This window comes from Orcinus orca, chromosome 13, assembly GCF_937001465.1.
Source record: "Orcinus orca chromosome 13, mOrcOrc1.1, whole genome shotgun sequence".
NCBI lineage: Eukaryota > Metazoa > Chordata > Mammalia > Artiodactyla > Delphinidae > Orcinus > Orcinus orca.
In genome coordinates this window covers 29,064,242-29,086,839 of record NC_064571.1, presented here as the reverse complement: position 1 = coordinate 29,086,839, position 22,598 = coordinate 29,064,242, and the positions used below count along the sequence as shown (strand labels likewise).

The following is a 22,598-nucleotide window of genomic DNA, read 5'->3' as shown; positions in this document are numbered from 1 at the left end:
CTTCGAGTCATGTCTTTACATCTGTTAACCTCTTCCTTACCTGGGTAACTGCCAGTAGGACTATAAGCACTTACTGTCCCTCTCACTTGGGACCAGAACTGAAATCCTTTTCCCATTGAATCCATATTAGTAGTTCTTTCCCTCTAATATCTAAAGTGACAAATGAAAACCCTCTCTCCCTCTCTCTCTCTGTCACAGACACACACCCCTTCCATCTCTCTATCTCTACCCTCGTCTTCCCTCTCTTCTCTTTCCCTCATACGCCTTCACCCCACCCAAGAGGAAGCAGTGGCCTGCGATTTTGAAGGCTTAAATTTTTTTCATTTACTGAAGTGGAATAAAAAAATCCAACTCTAATGGTAATAGTGAAACTACCCTTCCTTATTCAGGTATCATAATAAGAAAAACATGTATATTACTTATCATAGTTAGGATACTTTCTGATGACAATAAGAGAAAATACAACTCTAACTTGTTCTAAAAAATAAGGAAATATAAAATCTCACATACCGAAATTACAGTAAAACTTTGAAGAGGCTTGATGTAGTAAGTACAATAATATGATTCCAAAACAGTTTATATCGCCTTTCAACTCTGCTTGCATTGTCTTTTGCATTCATTCAGAGCACTATCTTCAACAAATATTTTTACATAACGATACGTGTTAAAAATATGTCTCAATGATTGTTTTGAATATTTTACCAGATTTATTTATTTATTTTATTTATTTATTTATTTTGCCACACTGTGCGGCACGTGAGATCTTAGTTCCCCAACCAGGGATTGAACCTGTGCCCCCTGAAGTGGAAGTGTGGAGTCCTGACCACAGGACCGCCAGGAATTCCCTATTTTACCAGATTTAGATATGAAAATTATAGATCTTCTCAATTCCTTTTCTTTGCAGAATAGAAAATAAATGATTAGTTGTTTTTTTAAGTTTTCATTTACTGACTTGAATATACCTGCCAACCAAGTCCCAAGGCTCTTCCCAGAGATAGCTGTGATCTTTCCCCTTAGGTACGTTGGAGATTGTGAATGGTGTCAGAAAACACACTCGAGATGTTGGAATGACTTTCCCAACTCCAAGTTCTAGCGAGGCTAGAGTAGAAGAGGACAGTGATGTGACTTCTTGGTCAGAAGAAAAGATAGAAGAGAAAAGGCTCCTTACCAGTTATCCTGGGGACAGAAAGTTAAGGAAGAATAAGCAGAGCTGCTGGGAAGGTCAGTTTCTAATTCTGCTTTCTTAGTAGAAAAACTAGTGAATTTCAAGTCTTTTGCAAAGCTAAGATTCTTTGTTTCTAAATGATTTAATGTTGACCCTATCTTTTCCCCAGCACCACCTTGGCAAATTTTCAAAGTACAGTCATCCCTCCGTATCTGCAGGGGATTGCTTCTAGATACAGAACCAATTGGTTCATGGATACCAGAATCCATGGATGCTCAAGTCCTTTATATAAGATGGCATAGTACTGCCCCCTGAATCCAAGGATCCCGTGTACATGGATACAGAGGGCTGACTGCATCCAACACTACAATTCCTGAGTCACACCTGCAGTTAAGCAGACTCCAGGGCCTCCTGGTGGCCGCTGACAGCTGAGTCCCTGAGAGCCTATATTATGCATGTCTCTGATGAAAAAAGTGAAAAATCTTCTTTTTTTCTTAAAAATAATTCCTATAGGAGTTTCATGGTTTGTTCCTGTGGAAAATGTGAAGTCTGGTCCTAAGAAGGAAAACCTGCCCAAGTTTCATGGCCCTGGTGTCTCCTGGTTTGCACCAGTAACCAACACCACACCTTGGAGGGAGCCACTACAGGAACAGAACTGGCAAGGACAGCACGTGGACAGCCACAGTTCACTAGCAGGCCCAGGCAGAGATCCACTGAAGCCATTTGTGAGAGCAACCCTACAGGTACAATGACATTGAGTTAATTTTAGCCATATGTTTAAGGAGGAAGAAGGAGCAAGATACAAAAGAGTTAAACCTGTGACTTGGCTTTCTGAAGTACAGTCAACTGATCCTCGTTTCTAGCACCTCCACAGTTCATCTGTTCTCACACTCATTAATCAAAGGCTGCCTTACTGTTAGCTGTTATAAATCGTGCATCACCCTCAGTATCTGGGGCAAGGCACTAGAAGGGAGGATGTTGTGTAGCTGCTCATTGGGTTTGTAGATACATACCAGCACGTGGAGTGCAGTAGAGGCCTGATGTTTGCGTCAGCCTTATATTTGTTCCTGCATTTACATAACTCCTGTTTCTGCTTAACACAGGGTTTTAAAGGCACTGGCTTTCTTTTTATAAGTACCTGGGGAGCTAAAGAAAATGTTTTTGTTTTGTTTTTAAATTTTATTTATTTATTTATTTTATTTTTGGCCTCATTGGTTCTTCACTGCTGCGCACAGGCTTCCTCTAGTTATGGCGAGTGGGGGCTACTCTTCTTGCTGTACACAGGCTTCTCATTACGGTGGCTTCTCTTGTTGCGGAGCACAGGCTCTAGGCACGTGGGCTTCAGTAGTTGTGGCACAAGAGCTTAGTTGCTCCGCGGTCTGTAGGATCTTCCCGGACCAGGGATCAAACCTGTGTCCCCTGCATTGGCAGGCGGATTCTTAACCATTGCACCACCAAGGAAGTCCAGAAAATGTTTTTTTTTAATGATGTATTTCTTTGAAGGGAAATTAAAAATAGCACAATGGGCCAAGCTTTATCCCATCAACACTGGGGAGAGTTGTAATTGCCACAGTCTTAGTTCTTGGCTTATTCCAAAGGCATTTCTTTGATCCCTCTGATTTTCCTACTGGAGCTTTCCCGCACAGGGAGTTGTTATATAATTCTTCAACTCTAGATATTTTCTATAAGTTACAAACAGGCTTTCCAAACCTGTTAGGCAGGTACTGTTTTTTCTAGGCCCTTGGAGAAAAGCCTACATCATTAATGTGAGGTTGGGGGCTTTTTCTCCTCCTCAGGAATCACTGCAACTTCACAGACCTGACTTCATCTCCCGCTCTGGGGAACGGATAAAGCGCCTGAAGTTAGTAGTCCAGGAGAGGAAGCTGCAGAACATGTTACAGAGTGAACGGGAGGCACTGTTCAACACTGTGCGAGAATGGCAGGGCCACCGGGACGCCATGCACCTGCTCCCTAAGAGAGGTATACTCTTCCTGTTCACTTTCCTATGACTTGGTAGAGAGGGCAAGGTCTGCTTCATGCAAGGCAGCACTGCTCAGTGCCAGGTTAGTTACAGGTCAGAAAGTGACCTTTTGCTTGTTGAGACTCAAATCTCCTTAGGTAGCAGAACCTGCCCAATTTAGCTCTCAGCACTTTCACAATCCAAATAAGCCCAGTTACTCTTGCCCTGTCACTACACTTTAAAAGTGAGAGTGTGCAGTGAGAATGGTGTTTGGGTTTGTTGTTGTTTTGGGGGCGCCACGTGGCTTGTGGAATCTTAGTCCCCTGACCAGGGATTGAACCTGGGCCCTCAGCAGTGAAAGCACAGCGTCCTAACCACTGTACCGCCAGGGAATTCCCAAGAATGGTGTTTTTAAAAACCAGCTCTGTCACCATGAGCAAGTTAGTTCCAAAAGTATAATGTTTTGAGGGGCTTGGGGCTGATTCCAGTCTTGCCTTCCTCATAGGGTAGCAATAATAATAATAATAAATACTTATATAGCCCTTATGTTTTGCCCAGACATTGTTCTTGTTTAATGCTTACAGAGCCTCTCTGAGGTGATACTATGAATATCCCTGTTTCACAGATGAGAAAACTGGGCCAAAGAGAGATTAAGTACCTTGCCCAAGATTTACGCACCTGTTAAACTGGGATTTGAACCCTGGTGAGCTGGCGCTAGAGTCTGTTCTCTTAACAATTATGCTAGATGTAAGATCTCAATAAAATAATATGTGAAATCTGTGAAAACTATAAAGTACTACCTAATGATTTCATCACAGCCTTACCTGTAAACTGTCAGTGTTTCAATGCACACTGTCTAGTCTGTGCCACAGTGTTGTGTCTTCAGAAGCCTCAGGCTGCTATCATAGTCATCATAGTCTAACCCTGGCCTTGGCCTTGGCCATTACTCACCACCCAGCACTGCCAGCTCAGGGTAGGGGTGCAAAGTCCCAGCAGCTCCCTCTCACAGTTCTTGAGCAACACACCCTTCCTTATTAAGGCACAATACCCTGTTACTGATCCCCTAAGTGTCGGGGACCCCTCAATGGGTCCTCTGCCTAGAGTCACAGATGTCAATTGAATGAGACCAGGTTTGACATAGCAGAGCATAGACTTTATTCATTGATCAAGGAATGGAGAAAGGAGAACTCATATTCTAAAGATACTTTCTCCCTGAAAGGAGCAGAGTAAAGGATTTTAAGGGTTAGGAGGCAGATAGGTCATTAGGGCTTGAGGAAAGGGGTGGAGATTTTCAGGGGCAGCCGGGGGCAGCCAGGACATGCACAGTCTTCCATGGTCCTTTGCACATGCCACAGATTGTGCCTAGCAGAGTACAAATGTCCCCTTTGAGCAGAGATCATAGCATGGTAACGAAGCAAAGGTAACTTTTGGACACTTCCAGGTTTCATCCGCGCACGCTTGTTCTTACAGTCCAGTCAGAACCGGTTTGGGGGAGTTCACCACTATATATCTCTCAAAGCATGTATCTCTCAAAGTACAGCTGCAAAACATCTCTGCCAAATGCCAGGTACTTTTGAAACGAACACAAAGATAAATCAGGGCAAGTGTCCTTCAGCTCTCAGGGGCTGGTATGGAAACAGAGAGATAAATCAAGTCACAGGTCCTTCCGTTTTTAGGGGCTGGTATGGGTGACACCACCACTGCTACTCAGCCATAAAAAAGAATGAAATTTTGCCACTTGCAGCAGCATGGATTAACCTGGAGGGTATTATGCTTAGTGAAATAAGTCAGAGAGAGAAAGACAAATACTGTATTACATCACTTATATGTGGAATCTAAAAAATACAACAAACCAGTAAATATAACAAAAAGATATAGACCCACAGATATTGAGAACAAACTAGTGGTTACCAGTGGGAAGAGGGAAGCGGGGAGGGCCAAGATAGGGGTAGGGGATTCAGAGATAAAATAAATAAGCTACAAGGACATATTGTACAGCATAGGGAGTATAGCTAATATTTTATAATAACTATAAATGGAGTATAACCTTTAAAATTGTGAATCACTATGTTGTACACCTGAAACTTATGTAATATTGTAAATCAACTATACCTTAATTAAAAAAAAAAAAGATACAATCCATTAAAAAAACCTCTTCTTCTTTTGCTTAGGCTTCCTGGCTGCCCAAAAGAAAAGGCCTGTTGGAAAGAAGGAAATGATTCAGCGGTCTAAATGGTAAGGCCAAAAGGATAAGTAACTATAAAAGTATAAATCAGGCCACCAAATGGTCAGGAGCTATAGCTTGGCCCCAGAATAAAGGCATATGCTCTAGTTAAAACATTTTGAGAGCTAAAAAAGAAAAAAACAATACATTATGAGAAAATTAGTTATAAAAATAGTTTCTCACTTATGGCACTAAAAAAGAAATGAAAAATAGCAGATCATGGTATGGATGACTCATATATAAAAAAGACAAAGAATCGCCACTAATTTGCTTGCCTTAATCAGGCTTGTGTTTGTTAGAAACAAATATAAATAAAAAATATTTTTAAATAAAAGTAAATATCTGGGGCCTTACATCTAGACAATCCTTTTACTAGGAATTGTATCCAGTACAATGGGAGATAGGGGAATAGTCTCCAAAACACAGTAAATTAGGCTTAAAAGAAAATCAAGTTTCAGAAGCATGTGTACACTGCCACCATTTGTAGTCTTTAATAAAAAAGTATTTGTGCTTACATAGATGCATATACTTGTATATGCATAGACTATCTCTGGAAGGATACCCAAAAAATTTGTAATAGTTGTTGCGTTTGGGACAAGGAACTGAGTGACTGGGGTACAGAGGTTGGAGAAAGACTAATTTTTTACCTTTTGAAATTTTGTGCCTTTGCATTCCTTAGCAATTAATTAATTAGAGATATGCATATATTGCTCATGAGACTGCCATATAACTAAGTTAATGGTTGGTTACCTCTTAGGAGGTCATTGGAGACTTCCTTTAATAAGAACAGTTTTATAGTTGGCATAGTGCTTGAAAACAATTTATCTTAGGTAAATTAAAACATTGCTCTGCTCTTGAAATCTTTTTACTCTCCATTTAGTAAACCATTTCCTTATAGGTATTTCAAAGGGATGCTTTAATCAAGTAGTTCTCAAAGTGTGGTCCATGGGCCTCTGGAAGTTGCTGAGACCCTTTCAGGGGATTTGTCAGGTCAAAACAAATTTCAAAATAATACTAGGATATTATGTGTCTTTTTAACTATTGACATTTATACAGATGATGCAAAAGTAATGAAGGGAGGACTAAAACTGCTGATGCCTTAGCACTATTTGAAACAGTGGACCAAACTGTGCTAGTCTAGTTGGCATTTTATTCTTCACAGCCGCATGGCAGCAGTGTAATGGAAGTACACATAAAGCACTTCTGCTGCATACCAAGATACGACGATTGGTTCAAGGAAAAGCCTTGGTTTGTGTAGTGAGCTGAACTAGCTGCCTTTTTCATGGAACATAGCTTTTACTTGAAAGAATGACTGATAAACTAATTATTCCAAATTGGGTATATGAGAGATATTTTCTTGAAAATGAGGAAGTGAATCTGTCACTTCTTGGGAAAACAGCTGACAGTATTTATTGCCAAAGAGAAAATCTGAACTTTCAAGTAAAGAATAGAATTCTAGAAAACTTATGTCTACCACTATGAGATTGACTATCTCCCAGTACTTAGACTTTTCTGATGATATCGGCAGTGACGTAAATAATTGTAATGTTTTTCATATTATATAAGCAAATATGTCAACATTTAAACTACCACTTGTCAAGATTTGGTATAGTATCAAGAAAATCAGGGAATTCCCTGGTGGTCCAGTGGTTAAGACTTGGCCCTTTCACTGCTGAGGGCACAGTTTCAGTCCCTGGTCGGGAAACTAAGATCCTACATCCCGAAAGCTAAGCAGCCAAAAAAAAAAGAAAATCGGCAATTATCTGAAAAGAATATTAAAATACTCTTTTCTTTTCCAACTACATATGTGTGTAAACTGGATTTTTTTAAATGTACACTTTAACCAGAACAACATATAACAGCAAACTTAATACAGAAGCAAATATAAGAATTCAGCCATCTTCTATTAAACCAGACATTAAAGAGATTTGCAAAATATGTATAACATGCCACTCTTCTTATTTTTGTTTTGGAAAGTATATTTATTTTATATGTTAACATGTAACAGGCTTATTTTTTTTTAATAAATTAAGAAACAAGTTTTTTATTGAAGTATATTTGACTTACAATATTATATTAGTTTCAGGCATAAAACATAGTGATTCAATATTTTTATAGGTTATACTCCATTTAAAATTATTACAAAATAGTGCTCGCTTCGGCAGCACATATACTAAAGTTGGAACGATACAGAGAAGATTAGCATGGCCCCTGCGCAAGGATGACACGCAAATTCGTGAAGCGTTCCATTAAAAAAAAAAAAAAAAAAATTATTACAAGATAATGGCTATGTTGCCCCGTGCTATACAATATATCCTTGTTGCTTGTTTATTTTATCCATAGTTTGTATCTCCTACTCCTATCCCCCTATTTTGCCCCTCCCTCCTTCCTTCTCCCCACTAGTAACCAGGGGTTTGTTCTCTGTATCTGTGAGTCTGTTTCTGTTTTGTTGTATACATTCATTTGTTTTATTTTCTGGACTCCACACGTCAGTGATGTAATACAGTATTTGTCTCTGTCTGACTTGTTTCACTAAGCATAATACCTTCTAGGTCCATCCATGTTGTTGCAAATGGCAGAATTTCATTCTTTTTATGGCTGAGTAGTGTTCCACTGTATATACATACCACACCTTTATCCATTCATCTGTTGATGGACACTTAGGTTGTGAAATAAGTATTTTTTAAATTCTTTTTAAATGTTTTAATTTCTAATACAGTAAGTACCAATAGATAAAATCCACTTTCACCAAAATTGCCCTCAATTTTTAGGAGTATAAAGGTGTCGAAAGTCCAAAAACTTTGAGAATTATTGCTTCATTCTGAATGTCACAAAATTTAATTAATGGAAATTACATAGTGTTCGTTGTGTGGCAGCTAATAACACTCTCACCTCAGCAAGAGGAGTCCTTGCTATATGGGACTATGAAGCTTACCTGCAAGAAGGTAGGGCATCTTCTGAAAGGTATCTGTGCTTTAAAATATAAGTATAGTTGTAGGGGTGGATTAAGTACCCATCTTCTAGGAAGAGACAGGTTTTAAATTGACACATTTTCATTAGAGTACTTCTGTTCCATTTTATTTCTGATATGGCCCCCTTTCAAAGAAGCCATCTACTTCCATGTGAGAATCATAGAGTTGAATGGGATCTTAAAGGTCATCTAGTCTACCTTTAACTTTTAGGAAACTGTAACCCAGAGAGAGGTTGCCAGCAAGTCAGGGCCAGAGCTGGGGTTAGAGTCCGGCAGCAGGCTCCCCACCTAGCACTCCTTCAGGTGTATCATGTGGCGGACTTGGAGCTCTGGAGCTCTGTGTTACTCATCATCTTTTCCCATCACCTACCTCTACCAAAGATGTTTAAACGTTTCTGATAAGAAAAGATTTGGAGAAGAGAGAACCTGACTCTCTTAACTTGAAGCATTTCTTCCAATGTGTCCTTTAAGAGAAGTGTTTTCACTAACTTATTAATGCATATATTTGGGTATGCTCCAGGCACTGGACTAGGTACTACAAATGAAAGATAGTTGACTCCAGACCATGAGCAGACAGACAGTTCCAATAGTATGTAGTAATTGCTTTCAAGGATCCATTCACAAAATGCAATTTCTGGCTACTCTGATTAGCCCGACTCCCAGCTTTCCAGCCCTAGAATACAACCTTTACTGGCCCAAGCAGATTTTCTCTTCACATCACATGTTCTCCTTGGGATAACTCGTCTTTTTCCCTTCTGTAACCGTGACTTTTTTTCCAGCTTTACTGTGATATAATTGACATTTAACATTGTTTAAGTTTAAGCTATGTAATGTGATGATTTGACATACATTTGTATTGCAAAATGTTTACCACAATAAAGTTAGTTAACACATCCTTCACCTCACATAATTACCATTTTATTTTTCTTGTTGTTGTTTTAGTGAGAACATTAAAGTTCTACTGTCATAGCAACTTTCAAGTATACAATGCAGTGTTGTTAACTGCAGTCACTGTGCTGCATATTTGCTCCCCAGAACTTATTCATCATAAAACTGAAAGTTTATACTCTTTGACCAGCATCTCTCCATTCCCCCATCCCTCAGCTCCTGGCAACCACCATTCTGTTCTCTGTTTCTATGAGTTTGATGTTTTTAGATTCCACATATTAGTGAGATCATACAGTTTTGTCTTTCTCTGTCTGACTTATTTCATTTAGCACATTGCCTTCACGGTCCGTACATGTTGTTGCAAATGGCAGGATTTTTTTCCTTTTTTATGGCTATTCCATTATATGTATATATATATCACATTTTCCATTATATGTATTCCATTATATGTATGTTCCATTATACGTAGATATATATATCACATTTTCTTTATCCATTCATCCGTCGATGGACACGTACGTTGTTTCCACGTCTTCACTATTGTAAATAGTGCTGCAATGAACATGGGGGTGCAGATATCTTTTTGAGATCATGATTTCATCTCCTTCAGATATGTACCCACAAGTGGCATTGCTGGATCATACGGCAGTTCTATTTTTAATGTTTTGAGGAACCTCCACACTGTTTTCCATAGTGGCTGCACCAGTTTACATTCCCACCAACGGAGCACATTCTCACCTCCTCACCAGCATTTGTTATCTCTTATTTTTTTGATAATAGCCATTCTAACAGATGTGATGTACTATCTCATTGTGGTTTTCATCAACAGTGACTTTTAAAAATATGTTCTTCTTTGGTGTCTCTCCTGACCTCCACTTTTGTGTTTTCATTTAGTGATTATCCTCACTGTGTCCAAAGTGGAACTGCCCATTTTCCTCTCCCACACTTACTTGGGCCACCCACTCACCCACTAGAAAAGCTGGGGAGCTATTGCCTCCAGCTCCGTGACCCCGCACTGTTCGTGCAGCCGGCTAGTGCGTCCTGGAGACTCGCCTTCATGATTGCCCTGGAACCCATTCTCCTCACTGCCTTGATGCGGGCTTAGCCTCCTCTCTTGGAGGACTGCTCTTCTCCCCCTTCTGCTCTTTATCTTCTCTAATCTCTTTTCCACAGAGCCGCTGCATCATTATCAATGATTTTCTTTTCAGGTTATAGAAAACTTTGGAAAATATAGAAAAAATTAGAAAGAAGAAAATAAATGTCACTCATAATTCTTCCATCTAAACATAACTAACACTAGTCCTGTTTCTATGGGGATTTTGCAGAGACCTGTGTTAACACACTTCTTTCTCCCCAGATTGTTTATCATACTATATATACAGGTTTGTAGCCTGCTTTATTTTGCTTAACATTGTATTGTGAACGTTTTCCCATAGCATAAAAACTATTTGAAACATTTTATGCTTTGTAATAATTTTATTATAGCCCATAATTTGTTTAACTGTTCTTTTGTTGGAGATTTACATTATTTCCAGTTAGAGTGTATTTATCAAGTGAATGTTTGATCATGTTCCTCCCTACTTAAAATCAGTGGCATCCAGTCCCTGATAGGACAGAGCCCAAGGTTTTCACACGGCTACGAGACCTTCACCCCATCTGCTTCCCTCCTGTTCCCCTACACTCTCTCCATGAAGCCTTGACTCCATTCTTACCAAACACTCCCTTCTCCCCACCTCCCCTTTCTGCTCCTAACTATTCTTCAAGACCTACCTCAAGCTTAGTCTCCTCTCTGGTCTTCCTTGACCTCCTTCAATCAGAATAAGTTTTGTTTCTTTTCCTATGTAGCATTTTGTAGATATGACGATTATTGTATTTTCTTTTGCATTATTTTTCATGCTTAAAAATATGGTAGTAATACAAAATCATTATCTTATATTGAAACCATACATTTTTCCATATAGAGTGAAAAGAAGTTCATCTCCACCCCTTATTCCACTTCTTTCCCATAAGTAACCACTATTAGCAGGATTTTATTATATTTTTATCTGTATCCCTTTTCAGATCATGAGCACTCCAGGCCAGGGTTCTTTGTGTCCAAGTGTCTAACAGGAAGCTGGACACACAACAGGCCCACAGCCTGTCTGAGGGACTGAGTGCCTGGAGAGCAGTAGAGCTTAGGGAGATGTGGGGAGGAGTGATCGTGTGCCTCTGTGGTCAGGTGGCCTCACTGCTTTCTGTCTTTCCATCGGTGCCATTTCTAAGGATTTATGAACAGCTTCCAGAAGTACAGAAAAAGAGAGAAGAGGAGAAGAGGAGATTGGAATATAAGTCGTACCGGCTGCGAGCCCAGCTATATAAAAAGGTCAGTCAGTCCTAGAGCAGGATTGATGAGGTTTATCAGGGGAAAGAGAAATTGAGAAAAACACATCTGACCTGTTTGAATTAACCACATTTGGAGAGTGAACTTAAGCTCATAACGCATTATACCACTACTAAAATTTAGAAGATAAAAGCACCTGTAACTAGACTTCAAATCTGAAAATGTAGAAAGGCAAATCTAAAAAAGGCATCTTCCAGGGACTTTCGTGATGGTCCAGTGGTTAAGACTCAGTGCTTCCACTGCAGGGGGCACAGGTTTGATCCCTGGCCAGAGAACTAAGATCCCACATGCCTCACGGCACGGCCAAAAAAAAATTGTTTTAATGTTTTAAAATTGTTTAATAAATAAATAAATAAGGCACCTTCCAGGCATACATTTGGAATGAAACCAAATTTCATACTTGGGTGTCAGTTTAGACGCCATGCTGGAAATGCCCACATCTTTCAGAACTGATGAGTTTTCATCCAGAGTCCCAAATGATAGTTTTATGCCCCTTATGGGTGAATCATATACCACTAGAACTTTTAAAATAAATTGGAAAATGTCCAAGTGTAGCATACAAGTTGGCAGTTTGGGTACTCAGAGCCTTGAAGCCACTACCATTTCCTGCCCACAGCCCCAGTAGAATCAGGGGTACTGCAAGTTTTAGAACCTTACAGTCCAGGGGACTTGCTACCAATTAATTCCTTGAGAAAGCAGATGGGCTACTATGCCTGAAGGTCCAGATCCTTCAGTGTTCTCATTTCTTTCCCAGCCCCCTCACTTCACCCCCAGAGGACTCTGAAAGTCAGAAACCAAGAGACGAGTTCATACCAGACTGATGTGGGATTGGAGAGCTGCTTCTGGAGCACATACTGCAGCTCAGGCTGGGCTCCCTCAAGTGGGGACGCCCCAGGCACTACATGGCCTGTCTGGTGTGTCAGCATCACAAGGCCAGGCCTCTTATTGTGCTTGTGTGTTTGTGAACTGATAGGTGGATTAGTCTATTAGGATTATATTAATATTATATTTCTGTATAGACTATAATAGACTACAGATCATCTTCCCTAAACACTTCAGGAAGTATTTTTTGTATAATTACCATCGTTTCTGTAGCTGGGGAAGATAAGATTTGGGGAGAACAACACTGGTCTCTTCAGCAACATGTCTGGGGTGAAGAGTGGCTGTCTGCCTCTAGTGGCAAGAGTATCTAACTTCTTTCCTGCCTTTCTTTTCTTCCACAGAAATTGACCAATCAACTCTTGGGGAGAAAAGTTCCTTGGAACTGACATAAGAATATTTTCCTCAGAGCCTTGGAATTATATTTTATCAGCCTGGAGGAGCACAATCCTTACTTTTATAAGTCTGGTTTAATAAAACTTATCTTGTTGTCCATGTGTAATTTAGAAGTAGTAACCTTCTGAAGAGTCTTGGGTAGAATGATGACTAAGATTATTAATGGTTCAGGAGCAATACTTTCTCCACAGTGGCCTTGCCCACAGGGATGTTTGTTACAATGGTATTATCTTAATTCTAGGCAAGAGTAAGTCCCTTTTTGTATGTGTTTTTATAGAAAATAACTTCTGATTGACTCATAGTAAAGCAAGCAGCAGAGGGTTATTTCCCATCTGTAGAGGTGCAGGGAGCTATGCAGTGTCTCCCTGAGGTGTGTGGGGAACTTCAATCTAAAAGCACCAGTCAAGGAAAAGAAATGCAGCATAACATGGTGAGAGCCCTTTGTTGACTTGGTGTCAGGCAGTGTCTGGTTAGGGTAGCCATCAGGTGGGCCCAGAGACTCTCAGCAGACACAGGTGCCTTGGGTCCAGAGCTACCTCCTAGCCTCATTCCAGCTTCCTTCGGGGCCATTAGCCTTTAGTAGACAAAACTCAAGAGGCAACAGAAGCTTGATTTAAATCATGACCTGGCCCTGGCCAGTGGGATGTGGGGTTGTGCCACTTCTAGGCCTAGTCCATGTCAAATCCCACACTCTGTCCCTGGCTGCCTTCTTGCCCTTCAGCAGAGACCTTGGGGCCATAGCAAACTGATGGCATCATTGGCCCTGATCCTTCTCACGTGGATTCTTCTCACACTCCTTCTCCTCACCCTTTCCACATGACTTCGCATTTCCTCTCACTGAAGAGGCAGGGCATGACACCTGGAGATCTAAGGGGTGGCCCAGCTGAGCTCAGCCTAAGCTGCTGACCCACAGATTCATGAGCTGAAAAAATGTTTATCATTATTTTGTGGTGGTTTTTTATGCAACATTCTTGTGGCACTAGATAAATGAAACAGTAGCAACCCCAAAAACTGAATGGAGCAGAGCCACCCCACCACCAAGGCCATTGGGTTCCAATGTGAGCAAGCAGTAAACTTTTACTGTGCCGTCGCAGTGAGACTTCAGGATTTGCTTATTACTGCAGCAGAGCCGATCCCTCCTAACTAATCCACAATGACACAGATCATAGGGCCCCCTCCTTGCTCCAGTGCCTGAGAGACCTGAGCAGAGGGGAGACGGTAGATAAATTGAATTGCAGAGACAGCAACTAGCCTATAGCTTGTGGAGAAGAAAAACTAGCCCATCTTCCAGAAGCCGAGGTGCTGGTAAAGGGCCAGGGCAGAGTACTGCAGTGTGCTGGTGCTGAGGACCACTTTGCTGTAACCCTGGTGCCACGCAGACTCGGACAGTCCTGACCAGGGCTTTTACTTATCCCTTGACCACGGTGCTCCAGGGCCACACGTAGGTGAAGCAGCTGCAACTGCTCATTCCACAGGGTGGCCTTCTTAACAGGTGGTGCTCCCACCATGCCCACCACCTGCCCCTCAGACTCAACCACCCAGAAGCAGGAGCCACTCTCACTGAAGTAGGATTTGGTGATGTCAGACATGTCTGTGCAAAGACATGACCTCAAACTGGATCCAGTGGTATTTGGCAGGAAACCTCAGGGCAGCAAGGAGGGCAAGGCTGGCCACGAAGGTCAGGACCCAGGAGCCAGAGACCAGGAATAGGGCAAGGGGCCCCTGCAAGCAAGAGCACAAGGGTTCGGGGCAGCTTTAGGATGTGGTGGAAGGTTGTGGGAAGGTGCTCGGTCATCACCTTGGAGAACAAGCCCACGACCCATTTGCGATAATTTTCCTGGTATTTGTGGATTTGATGAGCCATGGAAGACTTCTGTGTCTGGATCTCAAAGTTCAAGAGAGAGGTAGGAGTCCCTGTATGACTTCCTGGCAGCCCTGGGGGAGAGAGGAGAAGCCATGTGAGTGGCTTATCCTCCCACCCCCAGAACCGGGGACCCTGCTCAAGGATGTGTGCTTCTGCTTCTACCCAAGAGGAAATAGGCCACAATCACTGGGAGAAGGTGTAGAGTCAGCAGAAAGGTCTGCATTTGGTCCTGTCTCCATGCATGACCTTGGGCATGTTACATAATCTTCTCCAAGAACCTGCCTTCTGAAGTTGTTTAGAGGACTTAATAACATATACAAATCTCTGGTTATGAAGTACCCGCCCCTCTCCCTCGTTCCCCTTTCCCTGGCTCTCAGCTTCTCCATACATTGGGGTGGCACCATGCAGCAGCCAAGCATGTGTCCCTCTCCCAGGGACCGTACACTGCAGTAGTCCTGTGTTTCCAAGTACAAGTTTCAACAAAGGCTTCTTCCCACTTGTTTGCAAATTTTCAGGCTGTTGAGGTGGCAGAAGAGCCAAACACCAAAAATAGACCAGCCTTGAGAGCCAGAGGAGGGTCCAGAGCTCCAGGCCACACCTAAGAACACTGTCCTTCCACCCATGGCCTCTCACCTGCTACCACAAGAGCCTTGAGTGTCCAGGGCAGCCGCTGCCCCCAGCCTCCAGCTGGCATCCAGGAGAGACTGCAAGGGCACGCTCCACTTCCAGGGACCAGGTCCTGGATGGCACCTCATTGGCCAGCTCCTGGATATTTGTTCATCATAAATCCCAGGCTCAAGTAGCTGGGCTATGATGGAGCAGGGAGTCCATTCTGCACTCTCTGATCACTGGGGAATTAACCTGGAGGGGTACGCAGGGTCTGGAACAGCTCAGGAGTCCTTGCCTTTGTGGATGGCCTATACCCCACACCATGGCAGTTCACCCAGCACCTTGGTGCTCTCTGATGTCCACCCTCAGCCCCTCCACACAGCTGCTATGACCCTGGCGAATTTGCCCCTCACCCTGTGCTCTGTCATCACAGACCAGAGTCCAAGTCCCCTGGCTCAGCACACAAGGTGCTTCACAGCTGGATGAGGGCAGCAGGGACCTGGCCATGCAGGGCCTATCATCCAGGTTAGGAAGTTTGGACTCTATTCCAAGAATACCAGGAGGCCATTGCTATGCTTTTAGCTGGGGAGTAACATAACCAGAGGTAGGGGTGGGGTGTGTGGTGTGTGTCTATTACTCTGGCTACATGTGGAAAATAGATTGGAAGAGCCAGGAATGGAAGCATATATCCCCCTGCCCCCAGAGGCTAGCACAGCAGTCCAGGCAAAAGAAGGGCCTCCAGATACAGATATGCAGGCTGCTCATTGTAAAAGAGCACCTCGCCCAAGAAGGCTAGTGGGAACTAAAATCCATGAGCCCTGGCACAGAGCTGAGTCTGACCAAAGGAAAAGGCACCTTTTTCTTATTTGCTCAAAGGTGTCGCTGCTCAGTTGGTCCTGCTAGAAAGCAGTGACTTGGACCAGAGTTGGGCCATGGGTGTGACCTGGCCCACTTGGAGGTGCATTTTGGGGGTAGAAATGGCAGGAGTTGATGATCTGAGGATGAAGAAGTGGTCAGAGATGACAGCCAGATTTCTGGCAAGGGCATCTAGGAAGACATTGGAGAGAGACCAGACTTGGAGAGACAGATCATGACCACCCCAAAGGTGCCATCCTGGCAGCTGGAATCCAGGGCTGGTGACGGAGACTGCAGAGGCTCCAGATCTTCAGCACGCAAAAAGGCCACAAGGATTTAACTAACGTGAAGGCAGGGTGGTGAGCCATGGGTGTGTTACATTGTTTTCAGTACATTTTAATATTTTTTTAAATGTTAAGCAAAACTTGAAGTAAGACTCAAAAGAGAATAGAAGGCTCCAAAGTACAGCTGAGTATCCCTAATGAGTCTACCTAATAATAACTAGTCAGAAACCTAACAGTCAAGCTGAGAGGCCAGAGGTCCTTGATCTGTCCCTGCCCTCTCTTTCCTGTATTCTCACCAGCTTCTGTGTCTTCCTCAACACCAAATGTCCTTGGTTTACATTCAGGCTTTTCAACCTTCCTCATAGCCATGAATAATGAGGAGGATTTATTGACATGAAAAATAATTGTCAAAATATAGCACCAAGCTATAAAGGTTATAAAACAGTATGTTTTCATTCATTTTTGGAAAAATATAACAAAAATAATTTATACACACAAGCATGCAGAGAGAAAAGTCTGAACGGTTACACCAAACATTGGCAGCATTTGTCTCTGGATAGAGGAATTATGGGTAATTCTCTGTGTAAGAAATGAAGTCTGGAAGTCTCAGCACATTCCAGACTCTTGGCCCTGCATGCAGATGATGAAACTGAGGCTTGGGAATCTACCTGTCTCTGCCTCAGCCAACTTCTTCTTTTAATTTATTTTATTGAACTATACTTGATTTACAATGTGTTAAGTTCTGCTGTGCAGCAAAGTGATTCAGTTATACATATATGTACATTCTTTTCCAGATTTTTTTCCATTATGGTTTATCACAATATTGTATATAGTTCCCTGTGCTATACATTAGGACCTTGTTGTTTATCCATCCTATATATAATAGTTTGCATCTGACCATCCCAAACTCCCAATCCATCCCTCCCCTACGCCCCCTCCCCCTTAGCAACCACAAGTCTGTTCTCTACGTCTGTGAGTCTGTTTCTGTTTCGTAGATGAGTTCATTTGTGTCATATTTTAGATTCCACATATAAGTGATATCATATGGTGTTTGTCTTTCTCTTTCTGACTTCACTTAGCATGATAATCTCTAGGTCCATCCATGTTGATGCAAATGTGCCTCAGCCAACTCTTTTTTTTTTTTTTAATATTTATTTATTTTTGGCTGCATCGGGTCTTAGTTGCGGCATGTGGAATCTTTTGTTGCAGCGCACTGGCTTCTCTCCAGCTGTGGTGCACAGGCTCAGTAGTTGTGGCGCAGACTTAGTTGCCCCACGGCATGTGGGATCTTAGTTCCCTGACCAGGGATCGAACCCTTGTCCCCTGCATTGGAAGGTGGATTCTTAACCACTGGACCACCAGGGAAGTTCCCTCAGCCAACTCTTAAGAGTCTAAAGAGACCCAGCTAAGATTGTGAACTCCTAAAGGTAAGGCGGGTGTGTTATTTTATTCTATTATTTTATTTTTAATTAACCATTTAAATGTGTATAATTCAGTGGCATTTAGTACATTCACAATGTTGTGTAACTACCACCTCTATCTAGTTCCAAAGCATTTTCTTTACCCAAAAGGAGAACTGTTAGTCAGTAGGTAGTCACTCCCTATTTCCACCGCTCCCGAGCCCCTGGCAACCACTAACCTGCTTTCTGTCTCTATGGATTTACCTATTCTTGATGTTTCATTTAAATGGAAACACGTAATATGTGAACTTTTACGTTCAGCCTCTTTCACTTTTGTTCTCAAAGTTGACCCATGTCCTAGTATCAGTTCTTCATTGCTTTTCATGGCTGAATAATGTTGCATGGTATGGATAGACCACATTTGTTCATCCAGTCATCCATTGATGGACGACCGAATTGTTTCCACCTTTTGGCTATTGTGAATAGTGCTGCTATGAACATTCTGTACAAGTGGTTGTTTCAACACCTGTTTTCAATTCCTTTGGTATATACCTAGGAGTGGAATTGCTGGGTCATATGGTAACTCTATTTTAACATTTTGAGGAGCTGCCAAACTGTTGTCCAGAGTTTTACTTTGCCACCAGCAGTGAGTCTTATTTGGTTTTACTATCTACCTCGGCACTATGCAGGTACATACAAGGAAGGAGAGACAGCCGTTATTCACTGAGATGTTAGATGCCTGGTACTGTGAGAAAGCACTTTTCCTATGCTGTACTATTTGATATTGGCAGCAACCTAAGAGCTAAGGTTGATATTGTTTCCATTTTACAAATGGGAAACCAAAGCCCACAAGTCTGCAATATCCTTCCCACAACCCCATAGAACATGGCAGGGTGGGACCCAAGCCTTGGCAGCTCTGACTTGAAGGCCTGAACATTTTGCTTTTTCAGTACCACATGCTGACCCCAACAGGCAGCTGTATGACAAGTGAATTATTAAGTAGTGTAAAGCACTGTATTCCAGGAGAACCAGCTCTGTCTGCTGGGATGCAAGAGTCACCTACAAGCCTCATTACGCCCCTATCACCAGTGGTCAGACCATACTTGACCAAATTCCAATACGTGACTAAGGCTCTGTTCTTTCTTCAAGATCCAGTTTAGTGCTACCTTCTCCATCAAGACTTCTGACCCCTCCCAACCAGATGGATCTTGTATCTGCTCCCTCTTTGAAGCCTTTGCACTTCTCATTAAGCACTTATATCACTGTTAATTTGTTACTTACTTAACAAGTAACTGTTAACTTATTACAGTTAATTAAACAGTTACAAGTAACTGGATAAATTATTTTATTTTTCTATTGCCTATAGGAGCCTGATTATAATATAATATAATATATTATTATTAATATATATAATATATATAATATTTATATATATAATATAATATATTGTTATATATATTATATATTATTATTATATAATATATAATATAATAGATAATTATATTTTTGGAATCACGGTTATTCCCAGAGTTGTGGGACTTGAGAGCAGCATGTCAGTGAAATCCCATGCTTGCATTTATGAAGAACACTTGCCTAATAGACCAGCTTAGTCCAGAAATGGGCCAATGAAATGGAAGGTACATGACTCTACCTTCCATTTCATTGGCCCATTTCTGGACTGAGCTGGTCTATTAGGCAAGTGTTCTTCAAGAGTCATGTACCAAAATGTTCATTGCAGCTCTATCTACAATAGCCAAGAGATGGAAGCAACCTAAGTGTCCATCATTGGATGAATGGATAAAGAAGATGTGGCACATATATACAATGGAATATTACTCAGCCATAAAAAGAAATGAAATTGAGTTATTTGTAGTGAGGTGGATGGACCTAGAGTCCGTCATACAGAGTGAAGTAAGTCAGAAAGAGAAAAACAAATACCGTATGCTAACACATATATATGGAATCTAAGGGGGGGAAAAAAGGTCATGAAGAACCTAGGGGTAAGATGGGAATAAAGACACAGACCTACTAGAGAATGCACTTGAGGGTATGGGGAGGGGGAAGGGTAAGCTGTGACAAAGTGAGAGAGTGGCATGGACATATATACACTACCAAACGTAAAATAGATAGCTAGTGGGAAGCAGCCGCATAGCACAGGGAGATCAGCTCTGTGCTTTGTGACCACCTAGAGGGGTGGGGTAGGGAGGGTGGGAGGGAGGGAGATGCAAGAGGGAAGAGATACGGGAACATATGTATATGTATAACTGATTCACTTTGTTATAAAGCAGAAGTTAACACACCATTGTAAAGCAATTATACTCCAATAAAGATGTTTAAAAAAATAAAGAAATGGAAGGTAGACAATCAAGACTCATAGTGTTTTAGAAGCCTCCGAAAGAGAAGGAAAATGTCCTGGAAAGAACATCATCTCCCCTGATCTCTCATCGGGGCTCCCAATAACCTAGCCTCAGATCAGTGCCCTGGTCTCCCACTGAGAACTCATAACTTAGACGAATGAGAGGAAATAACAGCAAATTATTTCAAGGGGAAAGAAAGTGGACTAATAGGTCCTTGGCAGGATGTTCAGAAATCCTAGAACAATGATTCAGCTCTATAGAAATGTTTCTAATCTAACCTAACTTAACCTTTTAAGAAATTTAGCAAAAGGGAGATGGTATCAGCACTCAAATTAGGATAACTCGAGCTGATTTTACAGATATAGATCACCAGAGGGCCTAATTATGAAGGTGTGGATGCGTAGAGGGGAAACGAGGTGTGTTATTGCTCAGAGGCCTGAAGCGAGGGGGAGGGAGAGGTGACAAGAGCCTGACCCAGGAGTTGAGTAGCGCAGACCGCCCTGAGAGGTTCAGGGCCAAAGCCAGCCTAGGGGTCCTGCAGGGAAGGGCCAGAAGAATAAATACCCTTGCCTCGTTCTCCTGCTAGCCTCCCCCCTTCACACACACTGGCCAAACCCAAGTAGAAGCCAAGGGGAAGGGAGGACCTCTTGCTGGGTACATGGTAAGTCAGCCTCCAGGGCAGAGAGAAGAGTGGAGAAAGATGAAGGGTGACCTGGAGGGAACAATGGGAGACTACTGGCACAGAGGATATGAAAACAAGAACAGGCAAATTTGATGAATACAAACTTTGCTCATTGCACCCAATCAACCTAGAGAGCTGTGCTTTACTCAATATTGTAACATGGAGTACAGATGGCACGTCAGTCTGCAAAACAAAGCCAGGAGCAGAGAAGCAGCTGCAACCCCAGCACAGGTTCCAGAGCAGAGGAATTGACTACTGCAGTTTGCAGACAAGTGGAAAGGTCATCAAGGGAAAAGCAGAATGAGAATGGCAGCAGGAGGCCTGAAATATCCTGTGAGCCATGAGGCTCCTTCTAAAAAGAAGGTGCAGGGCTTGGGAGCAGTTCTCGTAGTTCTTCTGAGTGTGTGGTGGGGAGGGGAATAGGGGATTAAAGACCATTTCACTGTAGTTACAGCCTTAGTTGTTCCCAAGACTGGGGAGATGGCAACAATGATTGCCTGGGTAACAGAGCCCCCTTCCCTCACCTTATCCCAGAGACAGCTGGCTTTTTACTTTAATATGTAACCCTTGACTAGGGAGCTAGATAAGGGTGTCCTACCAAACTGCATCCCTTCTCTGCCAGCACCAAAGTCCCTATAATTACAGCTTGCTTTTGCTGGGGAGCCTTTAGGCTCTGAAGCAACCTGGTTAATTTAGGAACACAGAACATTGTTCCTAAATTGGATCAATTTTTTTTGAGAAAAAGCTTGTGGAGCTTACGTTAACTTCTTTCCCAGGAAATGGCATTACTTTTTCTTCTTCACCCAAAGGCTCCCAAAGAGTTGAAAACATTATAAATAGTTACAGAAATAAACCCTTTCAAAACACTCTTCATAGCAAACTAATAAACAGTTCAACTTCACCAGTAGTCTGACAACTCAAAATGGTGAAAATGTTGAAAAGTTAAAAGGCATTGTTGGCGAGTCTGCTGAGACTGGCACACTTGTGCCAATTACCAGTGCAAAATGGCACCTTTCTGGTATTAAAAAATTCATATCCTCTTCCCTAATAACTCCACTTCAGGGAAGCTATCCTAAAGAAAGAGACATGGGGCTTCCCTGGTGGTATAGCGGTTGAGAGTCTGCCTGCCGATGCAGGGGACACGGGTTCGTGCCCCGGTCCGGGAAGATCCCACATGCCGCGGAGCGGCTGGGCCTGTGAGCCATGGCCGCTGAGCCTGTGCATCCGCAGCCTGTGCTCCGCAACGGGAGAGGCCACAACAGTGAGAGGCCCGCGTACCGCAAAAAAAAAAAAAACCTTCCTTTGGGCTTCCCTGGTGGCGCAGTAGTTAAGAGTCCGCCTGCCAAGGACAAGGGGAAGAGGGGAAGATGGTGGAAGAGTAAGACGCGGAGATCACCTTCCTCCCCACAGATACACCAGAAATACATCTACATGTGGAATAACTCCTATAGAACACCTACTGAACGCTGGCAGAAGACCTCAGACCTCCCAAAAGGCAAGAAACTCCCCACGTACCTGGGTAGGGCAAAAGAAAATAAAGAAAAAACAGAGACAAAAGGATAGGGACGGGCCCTGCACCAGTGGGAGGGAGCTGTGAAGGCGGAAAGGTTTCCACACACTAGGAAGCCCCTTCGCGGGCGGAGACTGCGGGTGGCGGAGGGGGAGCTTCGACGCCGTGGAGGAG

General features: G+C 42.5%; 1 protein-coding gene, 1 non-coding gene and 1 pseudogene across 10 annotated transcripts in view; 2 read left to right on the top strand and 1 right to left on the bottom strand.

Moving 5' to 3' along the window:
- Positions 1-12,960, top strand: part of ALMS1 (ALMS1 centrosome and basal body associated protein) — a 229,005-nt gene extending 216,045 nt beyond the window's left edge. For 2 of the 9 annotated variants that reach the window (XM_033400504.2, XM_049696114.1), the window contains 6 exons: positions 1,018-1,221; positions 1,679-1,908; positions 2,962-3,145; positions 5,297-5,360; positions 11,471-11,570; positions 12,812-12,960. In XM_033400504.2, the coding sequence (XP_033256395.2) occupies positions 1,018-1,221; positions 1,679-1,908; positions 2,962-3,145; positions 5,297-5,360; positions 11,471-11,570; positions 12,812-12,856 (827 nt within the window). In that variant the 3' untranslated portion in view covers positions 12,857-12,960. Of the gene's footprint in view, positions 1-1,017; positions 1,222-1,678; positions 1,909-2,961; positions 3,146-4,566; positions 4,693-5,296; positions 5,361-8,120; positions 11,571-12,811 lie in introns of those variants that run through there. The other 7 variants (XM_049696113.1, XM_033400506.2, XM_049696111.1 and 4 more) reach the window with 7 other exon arrangements.
- Positions 7,499-7,605, top strand: LOC117195606 (U6 spliceosomal RNA). The gene has a single exon (XR_004475364.1). It is a non-coding gene; the product is annotated as a U6 spliceosomal RNA (small nuclear RNA).
- Positions 12,961-13,949: 989 nt separating the features above from the next.
- LOC125960853 (N-acetyltransferase 8-like) lies at positions 13,950-14,792 on the bottom strand (annotated as a pseudogene).
- Between the last annotated feature and the right edge of the window lie 7,806 nt (positions 14,793-22,598).